The sequence below is a fragment of the Nothoprocta perdicaria genome, unplaced genomic scaffold (genome assembly GCF_003342845.1).
Source record: "Nothoprocta perdicaria isolate Ctin4 unplaced genomic scaffold, notPer1 scaffold_2, whole genome shotgun sequence".
In the NCBI taxonomy this organism is placed as follows: Eukaryota; Metazoa; Chordata; class Aves; order Tinamiformes; family Tinamidae; genus Nothoprocta; species Nothoprocta perdicaria.
Window position 1 is genome coordinate 898311 of NW_020455204.1, and position 14442 is coordinate 912752.

At 44.1% G+C, this 14442-nt stretch overlaps 1 protein-coding gene across 1 annotated transcript; it reads right to left on the reverse strand.

Moving 5' to 3' along the window:
• Positions 1 to 956: 956 nt before the first annotated feature.
• Positions 957 to 14047, reverse strand: RAB35 (RAB35, member RAS oncogene family). Its single transcript, XM_026037433.1, has 6 exons — positions 13978 to 14047; positions 11101 to 11151; positions 10244 to 10367; positions 4000 to 4124; positions 3782 to 3906; positions 957 to 3278 (listed from the first exon to the last, which is right to left on the reverse strand). The coding sequence occupies exons 1-6, from the start codon at positions 14045 to 14047 to the stop codon at positions 3150 to 3152; spliced, it is 624 nt and encodes a 207-aa protein (XP_025893218.1). The 3' UTR covers positions 957 to 3149.
• Positions 14048 to 14442: the final 395 nt, after the last annotated feature.

A 14442-nucleotide genomic window follows, 5' to 3' on the forward strand; every position in this document is an offset into this window, starting at 1 on the left:
GCAGGGACAAGCAGAAAGAATGTATCTATAGATATGTACATATATCACAGTGCTGTAATTTTTGTATGTAGCACTAATGTAAATAAGTGTATGGTTTTTATAAAATACATATTCTAAAAAAAATCTATAAAGGCATATTTTTAGTAAAAACAATGATCTACTTCTTTTGTAAATAGTTCTGAGAATAAAACACCATTTCTATGACACCGTCTCAGCTCTAAGTCATTGCTACTTCTGCATGGCTGCAGAACAAGCTCACTTACAAAAGTGCTCTCTTAATATTTGACAGCATCTTTATTCCCTCGTCCTCCCAAGACGTTCATGCCTATAGAGCCCTCTCACGTGTTCCGAAGGAGGGTTCCGGAGAAGTGTTCGGAGTATTTACAGCTGCTGAGGCATGGGGAAATGGAAAGGTAACTCCAACCATTTATATCTGTTACTGGCCAAAATATGGATGAATATGGAGAGAAAGATAAAAAAAATGCAGCAAAAAAACCCTCATTTTCTTGCAAGGATAAAGGAACAGAAGTTACCAGTTCCAGCCTGCTGACTCATTCTCATTTAGAGCTACAAGAGCAAGTCTACATATGCAAGCATTTACTGTGTCTTGCCAGTGCATCCTCCCAGGAAAAAGGAAACCTCCCTGTGGAGCAGAAGGGCTCCTCCCTGGCTTTCCACCCTCCACCTTTAGATGCTGGGCAGCAAACAGAGCCTCAAAAAGGATTTGGCAGCTTGTAATCTTTATTTTTAGTTTTTTAAAATTATTTAAAAAGCATTAATTAGAAACTTTCATTACAGAAATAATCCTAGCAAACCAGTTAGACATTCCATTGCTCGACATTTAAGAAACCTCACATCACCACCACTAGAGACGCGGTGCCCACCCCTTCCCATCCGATGGTCAGTGGCAGGAGCAGGGAGATTAACTGCTCCTCTCCAGGCAGCTCTAAGAGAAAGGAAAACCCAGAAATATCCCACTTCAAGGCAGGAAGCCAGACCTCTCCATGAGCAAAGTTCAAAGTGTGGCCACAAGGCCCTGACCTCAAAGAGGACCAACCTTTCCACATAAGAGGACACTCCAGGCCCGGGTGTACCATTTCCTCATTTTATTGCATCCATTCCAGTCAATTCAGGCATTTTTCCCTACGCCTGCGTGACATTAGCGCTCCCCACATCTGCACACGTGCTGCCACGAGCACCCCGATGTATCTCAGGTACTCCGGAATCTGGAAGCGGCAGCCGCCACGGGACAGGCTCCCTGCACCAGGAAGGCTCCGAGGATGGAGCGAGCTCCTTCCCTGCCCGTGTCCGCATCCAACACCAGGGAGAAGCGGAGCTCTCCTCTCTTGCTATTAAGAGTGCTCACGCTAGCGATGCCGTCCCAGCTCACTCGGGTTCTTGGGTTACCACGGACAGATATGTGAAGAAAGAAAAGAGTGAAGGCAGCTGGATACATAATCCCAGCACCTGAACGGATTAAAAATGTGCTACACATTCATTGCTTGCCTTTTTTTTTTTAATTTTTGAAGTGATTGATGGTGATGTGATTGTTTGCTTGGGGCTTTTACCACACCCATAAGTATCTTTAAAAAAAACACACGCAGGCAAAATAAGTGACTAAAATTTAGCCTCTCCTGGGGAAGAAAGGGGGAGAAGTGGACTGATTCAAAGCCGAGACATCAGTGAAACACATCCTACCAAACTAAGGTCCACCAATTCCAAAGGACTACACACTGGAACTGTGTACGTTCGTCTTCAAGGTCTTCAAGGAAGCCATTCCTCCATATCTCTTAGTCCTTTTAAGAAGATTTTTTCCAGTGATTCTCATAATTATTCAGGTGCTGAGCATGTACTTTTCAACCCAGACAGTTGATATTTTAGTTACACACACATACGCTCCCCACCTTTAACCATGCCTAGTCGGACTGATGAACCAAGCCCTTGTTTTTTCCAAAAAGGACAACGAGGGCTGTTGGGGATAACGAGACTAGAGTTTGCTCCCATATATGACCCTTCACCACCACATAACCCAAGCAAGCAAGTTTTCCATTTCCTTAAACAGCAATCCTCCTTCCCAATAAGAGAAGCCTGGGAATGATCCTGCCTTCACATTGAGACATCACTCGGTAACAGCTGCTTTCACTGTCATACCTTCTCTCTGAAAGTTTTGCTACCAAAATTCACATTCAAATTCAGATTTCTTAATTGTGGACAGGGCAATAAGGAGAAGAATTTTTTTTTTTTTTTGGCAGAATCACGTTTTGCTTATTCTCATGAGAAATGGACTCTCACTTAGAATCTTGGCAGGACCAGAGGTCAATTTTGTTTTGTTTTTTGAAAAAAAGAAGTTTAATCCAAATAACTCCCACTTGTGCAGGTTGGTATAATTTTCATTATCCGGATACAAACTAAAGGAGAGCACAGGTACAGCTGGGTTGCAGCACAAGGTAGCAGAACCCAACAACCCAGCCACAAACCTGGACCGTGGCAAACTGAAACTGAAGGCCCCAGCAGCAGCAGCTGCCAGCCCAGGGGCTGGTGACGTGAAACCCCAGGCTCCAGCAGCAGCACCTGCAATCCTGGTACCTAGAAAACAAAGCCCGAGACCCAGCAAAAGCCTGGAGCTCAAAGGGAAGCCCCAGGGGCACCAGTTGCCAGCCTGAAGCCCAAAAGAAATGAAGTCCAAAGCCCCGGGAAGCGGTCGCTGCCAGCCTGGGGCAAACTTGAGTGAAGAACTTGATACTATTTCTGTAAAAAGATGCGTTCTGCAGTCCATGATTGGTTGACATTAAGAAGGCATAAGCCAAAAGCGACGACGGGATGCGAGGCTGGTTAAAGCAATATACATTATGTACAAACTCTTGGGTTAATTAGTCCACTTGGTAGGCAACGTCCTTTCTTGTCTACAAGGCGCGCTGGAATGAGCAGGGGAGGAGAGGAGGGGGGCAAGATTCCATCCGATACCTTCTTGGCACTGAAGTGGTGAAGTGCCAGCGCCTCTTGATAGAAAACACAGAGAAAAAATAATCTTTAAATAACGGCACAAAACTGAGAAAGTCCTCCCAAAGCCTGCCCCAGTGGAATTGCCCGAGTCTAGTTGAAGGGGCTGATCTGTCTGAGAGCAGAGTCTCTGCTGCCGGGAAAGGGCATTAGCAGCAGCGCTTCTTCCGTTTACTGTTCTTCGTTAGCTTCACCACATCGTTCTGTTGCTGCTGTTGCTGCTTTGCTAGGTTTTCTTTCTTTGCTCGCAGAACTAGCTCTGTAATGCAATTAAACATCTGCAAGAGAAACAAGCACGTTCAGACCATCTAGGAGCCAGGACGCACTGTTGCTGAAGAGCATCCGTTTTTCTGGATTTTTCAGCAACCTCCCAAACCCACTACGGAGTGAGCTGAAACCCAGTACTGTCAAGCTAAAAATCAGTAACCTCTCTCTGCCCTTTCCAAAAAGGGTAAATAAGAGCAGGTGAGTTTGGCAGCTGAAGTCAAGAATGAAGAGTCATCCCCCTAGAAGCACCTCCCCATACATCTAGACTTCACTGAGAAAACACCCAATGAGTCAGAATTCTAAGGCCAATGAGAAGATACCGAGGTGCCCTTCATTTCCCTTCCGCACCCCTTCCAAATACAACTGTGTCTCTTCTTGAGACATTAACTACTCGCTCATAGTTTATACAAAGCATTTTTTCTTTCTTCCTCAACAGCCCTAAAGCTGCTCTTATTTTTCCAAACTATTATTCCCACGCAGTTTTATAGGCACTCTGTTCCACATATCACGTTACCTCTTCCACATTAATATTTTCTTTGGCGCTGGTCTCAAATAATTGAATCTCCATCTGCCCAGCAAATTTATAGGCATCTTCTGTCTCTACCACTTTTCGTTCTGGGTCATCATTCTTATTCCCCACTAAAAAGGGAGAAAAGAAGTAAGAATCAGCACTGCACTTTGGTGGGACAGCACACTGAGGCTGATGCTCTCGCTCTCTGTCCAGGAACTTACCTAGTATCCGGCAGACATCGTCACAGTTCTGATTAATCTCATGCAACCATCGTTTCACATTCACAAAAGATTCTGCACTGGTTACATCGTAGACAACAATGACCCCGTGTGTTCCTCTGTAATACCTAGGGAGCAGGAAACGACAGCCAGGGTGAATTCAAGCTATGTTATCACCTTCTTAGCACTTCTTGCTTTCAGTTTTTACAAGTTCCTTAAAAAAATCCTCAAGTCAGAGGCAGTCAAGCACCTCCGCTTGCTTTCCACTAGGAGTCATTGAATTATTTTGCAAGAGCTAGACCATATGTTATTGCTCTAAGCCTACAGAGTTTCCTGATCATTTAGCTCATAAAAAGGAGGTTCAAAGTTCAAGGATTTGTTTCAGCTTCTTCCTTGTTCAGGCTGTCAAACAAAACAAGGGAGAGGGAAAAAAAAAAGTAAGTAGAAGATGAACACAGGCTTTTAGTTCCATGAAGAAAATAACAGTACCTGTTACATGCCCCTAGAGTGAGGCTTACTAAATAAATATTGAAAAAAATACCCTTTAACCCTTTGAAGCGAACAAACTAGCCCAAGCTCACGACATCCTTCAGCTGCAAATATGATGCAGAAGGAAGTATCTGAGGAAAAGCACCACTACATTTGCACCATTCTTCTGCTTTATATTTCCAGAATTTAGTTTTTGCTGTCTAAAAACCAGATACTAGAGAAACTCTAATTTAACTCGGTACAACTGTTCCTGCATTAAGGCTTTTAGCTTGCTAAGTACCAGAAGAGAGGCAGCATTTCCTTGCTAAAAGTCAGAGGCCAGAGACATGTTGGCTGTATCAAGCTCTGCAGTAATTTTGTTATCTGTGAAAAATTACTTACAGACAAAAATGTGAGCAGATCTGCAGATACACTCAACCTCACAAAAATCTCTCTTGTTGAAGGACTGTGTTCTGATCGCACCTTCCTACTCAACAGATCGACTCCATATGTGCATTTAGTGAGTTCTGCTACCTTTAGCAATTAAAAATCAGCTTCACTCATTTATTCCCATTAGCCTCAGGCAACTGGCACCTTTTAGGGACGGTCAGCAATCCTGAAGCACAAGGGAAAACAAATTCCAGTGTTACCACCTGCATGAACCCTTTAAAGGCAGGCAGCATGGGCACCACAAGTAGCCTGCATTAAATGAGGTTAAATAGCTCCAGCTTTTCAGTTTTCAACTGCATTCCCAGGGCTGCCAGATGTTTTCTTTACTACAAATCAGGCCGCTTGGCCAATCAAGTCATTGAGGCAGTTGACAGTGAGGCTGTTGCATCTCAAGTACCTTTATTCTTTTCCTGTCCCTTTCTTATAACCAGCATCAGTTTGAGGAATGCTAAGATACAGCTAAGGAATATCCCTTATGTTGTTACAATATTTTTAGAGCTAGATCTCATACCATAAGCACCTCTTGCAGCATTCTCCCTCGCACTGCATTTAAGAAGTGATTTCTACAACAATCCCTGCTTGCTGTGGTAGTTCAATCACTTTGCAGTGACAGTCACTGGTTATCAATGTTTCTGTGGTGCTAGATGTGCTCCACCGAAGCAGGAGAACCCACTTCTGCTGCTCACCTGGATCCTTCCAGGCCTAACCTCCCCAAAGCAGCTGCTCCCATCCTTCTATGCTGTGTTTTACCAACAATCTGTGCTGCACATCTACTTGGCTTGGCAAGAATTGAGATGAAAAAATGCTTATTCTCTGACCATTAGAGACTCTGCACTTTCAATTTTTATAATTTTTTTTATCAGTTCCTTTAAAAGCTCTGAAATTTGCTATAGGACTAAGTGTTCTAGTTACAGGCTCTGCTATCTCATAACCTGGATCCTTTTGAGTGAGGGCATTATAGAGCCCGAGTCCACCCTTTGCAAAAATAACCCATCCTCTCCTGACACGACTGTGTACTGTACACATCACTTCTGATTAACAGTTGTATTCGAGAGCATCAGGGCAGGAAATATCTCAAATCCTACTGACACACCAGATCTCACTGCACGTGGGCAACAAACTGCTCATCTTCAAGCTCCCCTATAGCACTATTTCAAACAAAGTGCATCTCATTCAGCAAGCCTCAGGCTGAGCCACCCCTTCCTCCTCAGCACCCATCTTTACACGTGTCAAGGCAGGGTTTAGCCTTTAAGAGCAGCGCGCTGGCTCCCACCTACACAGCAGAGGCTCCTGCATGCACCGTAAAACCGAGCCTAGCCTCGTGGTCACCCAGACCAGAGGGCCTAACGGAGCACCCTGCAGCACTAACCTGCCCACGCACCCAGGTTTTCCTCTGAGTGAAGCAGATCATGTTGGGGAGTAGAATAACAGCCGTTCTCCACACACAGATCCCCCCAACAGAATTAGTTGGCAGAAACTCCGCGTGTGCAGCTGGAGATGAGGGCTGTGGACTGGCCAATGCAGGCCAGACCGCTACAGCGGTCAAAACTCTGCAGGAGCTGCTGCCACAAAGCACTGCAGCGGGCAGAAAGACCTTCCTTTGGGCAAGACAGGAACTCCGCTGGAGGCAGGGGTGGCTCCCAGCACACACTGCTTCTATTTTGGGAAAAGAAAATTGTCTGGCACATCAGTCTAGAAAGGTTGCCAGCCTCTCAACTGTAATAAAATGCTATTTCCCCTTGGTCTGACATTACCTGTTAGCAGGCTGAAGATAAGGCTATTAATTACCTCTTGCTCTCTAATCTTAAGCCCCATAATACACACTTTCTTCCCCCCCCCCCCCAATCTCATCTTGCTATTTTCTATCATTTTCTAGATATAACCTTGTGTCCTAGATAACATTTCAGATCTAGCAGATACAGCAAAGATTCTCCAACTGCAGGACACTCCGAGAAAATAAAAGTCTGATTTATCCTACCCCATACTTCCAATTTCAGGATGAAGGAGTGCAGAACTGCTTTTAGAAGAAGTTGTAAGCTTTGGTGGTTACAGAACAGATGGGGCTTTGGCATTCAAGGAGGAGTAGGTGGTAAGCTTTGTGCTTTTGGCAATCAAGAGGCAGTTGAGCCTTTGATACAAGGCAAAACGCCCCATGTTCCCATCTACACTTTAGGGAAGAGGGAGACCATGCAAGTCTCCATCCAAATCCAAAGGAGAAGTTTTTGTTCTCAGCCTCTCATTCATGGTCTGAGCAACTGATGCAGGTCATCTGCTCTATGGACAACCATGTGTGTGTCCCACAAACCCCAGAGTCAGCACGACTCTCAGGAATAAATGTTAATGAAATACAGGGGAAGAGAGAAAAAGTTGTAGAACAGTTATTAAGAGAATGTCCAAGGAAGTTTCCCATTGAGATGAAGGATGTTAATCAAACCCGAGCTTCTTCTGAATATATTTGTTCTTGGACATGTGGTAGTAGACAACTATCTTTACTATGGTTGGAAACGTTACCCAGATGTAAAGGCTTTACATGTGGAAATTTAGCATATCTATTGTGACAGATTAGTTGACTAATCTTTTGACCATTATAGAATTGCTGTGTGTCAGCTATTACCAAAAAAAAAAAAAAAAAAAAAAAAAAAGTTCATTTCCATATAGATGCATGGCACAAAGTCCTGCTATTATCATTTTCCCTGAGCTAATACCTGAAAACTACTTTTTCAAACTTATATCCTTAAACTATAGCCCTAAATACACTCCTACATACAAGAACAGATTAGGGTCCAGGAATTGGTTGCTCGTGCACCTTAAGTATTTCCATTAAGGCAGCTGAGCCTTATGAGTCACATTTTCAGTGACTTTCACTTTCTGAACTGAAGATTTACGAGTTGGGACGATGCTCCAAGCCAGCCAAGCTGGAGAGAGCGCTGGCCTCTTCTCTCACCAGGCACCAGCCATCCCAATTCCCATCATTTCCAGATGTCAGAGACAGCAAAAACAGTTCTCAGTTTCAAGTGCTGATCTAGTTTATTTTTCCTCAGTTTTTGCAGAGTTTGCCTCAAGTTCATTACTGTTCAACAGCTTGATTCTTCCACCTTCAGCTTCTGTAGCTGTAGCCAACCAAAAAAAAAAAAAAAAAAACACTAAACTAAAACCTTCTAATTTTCCCTATTTTCTACTATTAAATTTATACCACTTGAGCCTTTTGCAATTCTAGGTCTACACATACAACCTGCTATTACCAGATGGGTACTAATTTCAGACTTATTTGCCAGGCTTGGCTCAGCCTCAATCCACACACACTACCTTTAACTGTAAAGGGACTTCCTGGCCTACAGTAACACTCGGGCAGCACCTTTTAAAATACTCTTCACCTCAATGTGAACAGTCATTACTGGGCTCTACACCACACTGTTGATGGGGCACTGCCCCTCCGCCCACGACCCTGCCAGCCAAGCCCTCTCCCAAGTAGAACAGGACAAGTCAATTTGCCACTCAGTTTCGTTAAAGCAAATCAGACTTTTGTTACTAAAAAGACATGACAAAACCCTTTCCAATGCCAAAATCTTTTTATCAGTTATTTATATGGATGGTATGTCTAGATCCAGGGTGACTTTGGGAAAACAACCAGGAATGCCAGTCATAACTAGCTCACCAAGGAGTAAGAGGAACCATCACTACAGCACAACTTAAGTTTCAAAAGCATTTCCCTCAACACTTTGGATGCACCCAAGAACAGGTAACTCCTCTGCTCCGTGTTGCACAAAATTCAAATCTATTTTTTCTTTGGCCCTGGAGAATTTCTGTAGCTACTTTACCAGTTTTAAGGCAGAAAAAAAATGGGACCTTATACTCCCCAAAGTGTAAAATTTATATTCACCTTTGTAAACTGTGCAAGAGAAAGCACTAGCAAAGTGCTAACACCTCATGACACTGAGGACTTTCAGTTTCTCCACGGCAAGTGGTAATGGAACCAAGGAAAAGATTTCCATAAAACTGTACACAAAACCCAACCCTGATCACAAACAAAGCCTCCTTCCCTGGTGTTCCCCATTCAGGACAGGACACCACAGCTTTCTAATCAAGCTGGCATCAGCTTCTCAGCCCCATGAACCAGTGCTCATTAACACAGCTCTCGGATGTGTCCGGGAATCCGAAAACAGGAAGGCCAGTTGCTGACTCAGCACTAATTCGGGCCTTCTGTGAGCAGCCTATAAGCACAGCTGATATGAGCTGCAGCACAGCTTTGCTGCTTCCCCCTCTCCGCTTCCTGCGGCACTGAAACAAGAAGTGATGTCATGCACAGGAACCCTACGAGAGGGGACCAGGTTTTTTCAAGCTAAACACTTAAGGAACAATGGGAGAAATCCAGCAATATCCGTATAGAAGTGCGGAGGAAAGGGGTGGTGTGCACATCAGGTTCAATTCTCGTATTTCTGGCTGTTTAGACCTACCATAGGAGCGATCAATCGTACTAGTATTGTAAAGTCCAATTGACACGTTAGCTTCTTTTAACAGGAGCTGGGTGAGCAACTGGTCATGACAACTGAAACACCTATTGGGGATTTCTTGCTCATTTTTGTTAAATACCAAAGACTCCATTTCCAAATCTACTTATTCCTCTTCCCCTAGTACTGCAGTGAGCAGCCCCACATTTACTGCAATTACTCTACAGGCACATTTTATTCTTAGCTCCCACGGCTGCAGCTCTGGGTGTGGTTTCTTCAGGAAGAGGAAAAGCTGTGCACATGCAGTTCACGAGCACAACGAGCATGAAGCTGAACTCAAACCGAGGAAAAGGTTAACTTCACGTGAGCGTCGGCTTCACCAAAACCCCCACAAGAGCAGCCTTTAGAAAGCATTTATCCTAGGAGTTGCGTATCCACGACATTAAGTTGTGGACAGACAAATTTAAGACCTCAAAGCTACTCAGAGAGAAGATCTGCACTTTGCACGTTTGCAAAAATCCCATTACAAGATGACCTTCTGCAACAGGCTTTAGAGTCAGGTTTACTAATACATGAAAAAATAATTAATTAATTCCAGTTCTACAATTTGGAAACGAAAAGCAGAAGAATAAGGCCAAGCCAGCATGGAAATTTACAGAAGAGTTAGGAAATCTGAAATCCTAGCTTCACAGCTAAACCACAGTATCACCACTCCCACCTACTCTAAAAAAGCTGAGAAAACTAGCTACACAGACAACACAGTTACCATCAGCTGATCAACTGTCAGGTTAAAATATCTTAAGCTTAGCTTCAGACGACAAGAAGTCTAAATCACATTTGCTTATGTGAAATTACACATCAAAATGCCCCATTACACTCACGTTGATGTGATGGTCCGGAAGCGCTCCTGTCCAGCTGTGTCCCAGATCTGTAGCTTCACTTTCTCTCCATTAATTTCAACCGTCCGTATTTTAAAATCAACTCCAATTGTGGTAATGTAGCTACCTGAAAGAAGAGTGAATAAGGGAGAACTTAAGCCTTGTTTATTTTGCATGCACACTTTAAACCTGTTTTGGCAATAGCTCTCTCTGGACATGAGAGAAGGTCCCTCCTATCCATTCATCCTTTAAAGTGCCAGTATCAGTGATCTGCATAGTTTTACCTGTGGCTAACATCCTTGCCCTACCCCCCCACTTCTCCCAAGCCACTTTTCCCCCTCCATACTAAAAATAAACAAATTCCAGTATTACAAAATCCTAATCATAGTCTACCACATTGGTTGTGAAAAATAAGCATCCAAACATCTTAAGAAATGGACAATAACTACGAAGTTTCACTTGTTAAAAAAAGACCGTTATGTCTTAAACGCTAATGCAATCACTTATTTTTAATGTAGTCTACTCAAAGAAAATCCCTCTTAATAAATCAGTTACAATACAAACGTGATTGATTTAACTACAATATTCAGTCTAAATCCCAAGGGAGAAAAGGGAAGTCTGCGCAGAGCACAGCACAAGCTCAAAACCCTCAGCTATTTCTGGAACCACATCAGTGCTTAAGTACCAGAGCTAGCACTTACAAGTGAAGACTGCTTCTTCAGGCTTGTGCCACGAGATGCATGGGGAAAAAGATAACATACTCCCTGGGCAGCTATCAGGGGGCAAAAGTGACCGAACTGCTCCTTGCCTATCAAGGGGGCAGCCCTAGACCGCTTCATTTAAGTGAACTAAATACTCACCTGAGAACGTATTATCTGCAAAGCGCAACAGCAAACTGCTCTTGCCCACACCTGTGACAAGACAACAAAATCTGTGAATACAGTGACACCCTGGATGTCAAGTAACACAGCAGTATTTTTTGCATTCATTGAATTGCTTCAATTTAAGGTAAAAAGCTTTTCCTAGCCTATAATTTAGTACCATTCACCTTGCTCAAATGATCAAGGGGACTACCAAGATGAATACCCAAGTGCTGAGTGCTACACTAGACTTAACCCAAGGCTTGCTATGTTTCTTGATGCAGCACTGTATTTTTGTTTGTTTTCATCTTCTCCTTTCTCTAACCCTCAGCAAACTCCCAACCTGCAGTTTTCAAGCTGTGGTTTGCAACCCATTCTAAGAGGTCACCAAAAGTAACAACAAAAAGCAAGTTTAGGATCAGTAAGAAAGACCTAAAAAACGCATACATTCTGCTAATCAGAGTGCTCAGAACCCTGCTCTGAACATCTCTATTGAATTCAACGTGCACATCACGCTTCACACCACTGCCTACCTCCCATTCATTTATGCAGCGTTGAACAGCAGTGGAATTTGGACGACTCAGTCTATCAGACGAGGGTTTGGTACTATAAAGCTCGTGTTATCATTGAAACAGTTTAACAGAAGCCCAAGCCAAACAGTAGGGTTGGGAGCCATTGTTCTATACAGTCATCCCAAATTGCCTAATTCTACATTCAGCAGGAAGGACACATACCTTTCCGAAGTCAGACTTTTCACCAACGTGTTCCACAAAACATTTTTAAGAGTGCTTCGAGTAGCACTTCAGATTTTTCTTAAATATTTGTTTGCACCCTGATAACACCCTGTTTATGGGAGCACTTTTGGCTTCAAACAAGAATATGAAACCTATTTTCATGCACCCAGGTAGGGGAAAGAGGATCAAAATGCCTCTGTGATGACATGTCTACATAACATCTATCACCCCTTTCCCTCTAAAGGGCACTTTGTTATGACACGAAGAAGAAATTTAAGTTCACCAGTGTGATTGTCTACCAAATATTTTCAGGTAGAAGATAAGTATTTTGATGTTCCACAGCTTACTTTTTTTCCTACTATTTTCCTAATAAAAGAACTGCATAAAACATGAACAACAACTACCCAAAGCTTCCATAGACAACAACAGAATCTGAAGATTGGAAGCAGCTAGTACAAAAAGCACTAAAATCCTGCAAGATTCCAGCAATCCAGTTCTCACATGCAATAAGTGAGAATCACCATTGACCTTAACACCCCTTCTCATCGATTCCTACAATTTATTTTTAAATGTTATTAAAGATAAAGACACAGTGTGCACATCCCAAATATCTGAGTTCGGAAGATAGCAGAGTAGTCCCCAAACTTTAGCAGAGGGCCAGCAGGACCTACTCGTAACCACGCAAGAGGACTCTCTGTGGAGGAAGATGGGTTTCAGCATGATGCTTTTTGAGCAAATAACTTTGACCCTCGGCTTCATTAAAAGGGTTTAAAGGTTTGACCCCACAGGTTTGTCAGATCATGCTTGAAAAGAGAGATTCAGCCCTCAGCAGCAGTACTGCAGAACTGGGCTGCACATGACAGCTGCTTTGTCAGACTATGCACTGCTGCATAGACACAATTGTGTCCATAGCTGCTCCGAGATGACTTCTGAAGAACAGAAACCTCCTGAGCTCAGGAAATGCTACAGGCTGCAGATGACAAATCTCACTGAACAAACCCTGTGCCTCTGACCCACACCGTTCTTGGGCAGAGAAACCACACACTTCATGATCCCCCACTTCCTACACGCAGCTATTTGAGATCTGAAGAGAGACGACTAGCAGGATTTCTTTGCTCATGAAAGACACTAAGGCCCAAAAGGTCTACTGACTTTGCAATATCACTATTACAAGTAAGTTTCTGTGGTGCAGGAGCTTCTAAAACAAATCGCTATCTCACTGAATGGTAGTGTGAATTAAGATGGGCACATGCAAAGCAAAGATAATCTGTATTATTTTTAAATATTTAGCACAACTGAGATCACCACCAACTTTTCATTGTGATGTGCCTCAAAAAGGCACAAACCTACTATCCTTCTTGAAGACAAAAATCTGTGTATAGGGGAAAAATGAGTGAAACAACAACCTATGCAACATCAGTCCACTAACAACTGCACAGCTTTTCAAAACATCAATCAACAAGGCAAGTAAACTGTTGTGGAAATGAGGACAAAGCCTTTCTGTTGAGGTAAGGGCTCAAAAAGAGAGAGGGAGAAAAAAAAAAAATCAATACTCAAACTACACAGTGAGATTTAATTACAACAACAGAGTACCACAGGCAGCCACCACATTACTTGCTCCCTCCACACATCAGATAGAGCTTAGGGACTTTGATTCAGTTAAGAAGGGTCAGCTAAGAAATTTCACTAAAATGTGAAGAGGATGAGTTTTCATCATGTTGTTTATCTTGCCTGAACTGCTTTGAAGTTCACCAGCAAGCAACAGAATTACTGCTTTACTCAGAACGCACTGCTCAGGTTTAATAACCCGCAGACCGGTCCTGCGAAACACCCAGGGTTTAAAATGATTTCTTTGCTGTTATCCCTGGTGCCGCTTCAAACACAGGTTCTTTTAAAAGAAGTGTTCCTTTAAAAATGCTCCTTCTCTCCTTGCAGACAGCCTGGCACGGAAGGAAATACCTTCCCATGCAGCCAAGGCCCTAGAGGTGACAGCTCCCGGGATGTCACGGCGTTGGCTCCTTGCTGCGTGTCGGGGCCTGCTGCGCCAGGACGACACCTCTCCCGGGGAGGGCGGATGCGGCGGGCTCCGGCACAGGGAAATCCAGCGCGGAGCTGCCGGGCGGGCATCTCCCCGGGTACTCACGCTGAAGCACCAGGCGCGCGGGGAGCTCCCACTGCTCCTCCAGAAGCTTCCGCGGCTGCTCCAGGGGCATCCCTGCTCTACTGCGGGCATCTACAACTAGTCCTTATCCACAATTATCCGGGCACTTGACTATAACCAGAAGCACACAGAGCCACCAGCTTGGTAATGACCAAAAACAAAGAAAATCAGGATTTTAGGCTGATGCTCTGGGAGCCTTAAGAAACGCCGAAACGTTTCTGCTAATAAGGTACCACTGCACGGTAATTACCGCCCTGGAAAGCGCACTCCCCGGGGCTGGGGCTCGGCCGGTCCGTCCTCACCTGCCCGCAAGGGCCGGTCACGTTAGAGGGGGAGATCCCTCCCTCTGGATCCCACCGGGAGCGCCGGCAGCGGGATCCTGGGCGATACGTGACCAACCCTTTACCTGTTTTCCCTCCTCTTCCTCTCCCCCAGCCCCGCGCGGCC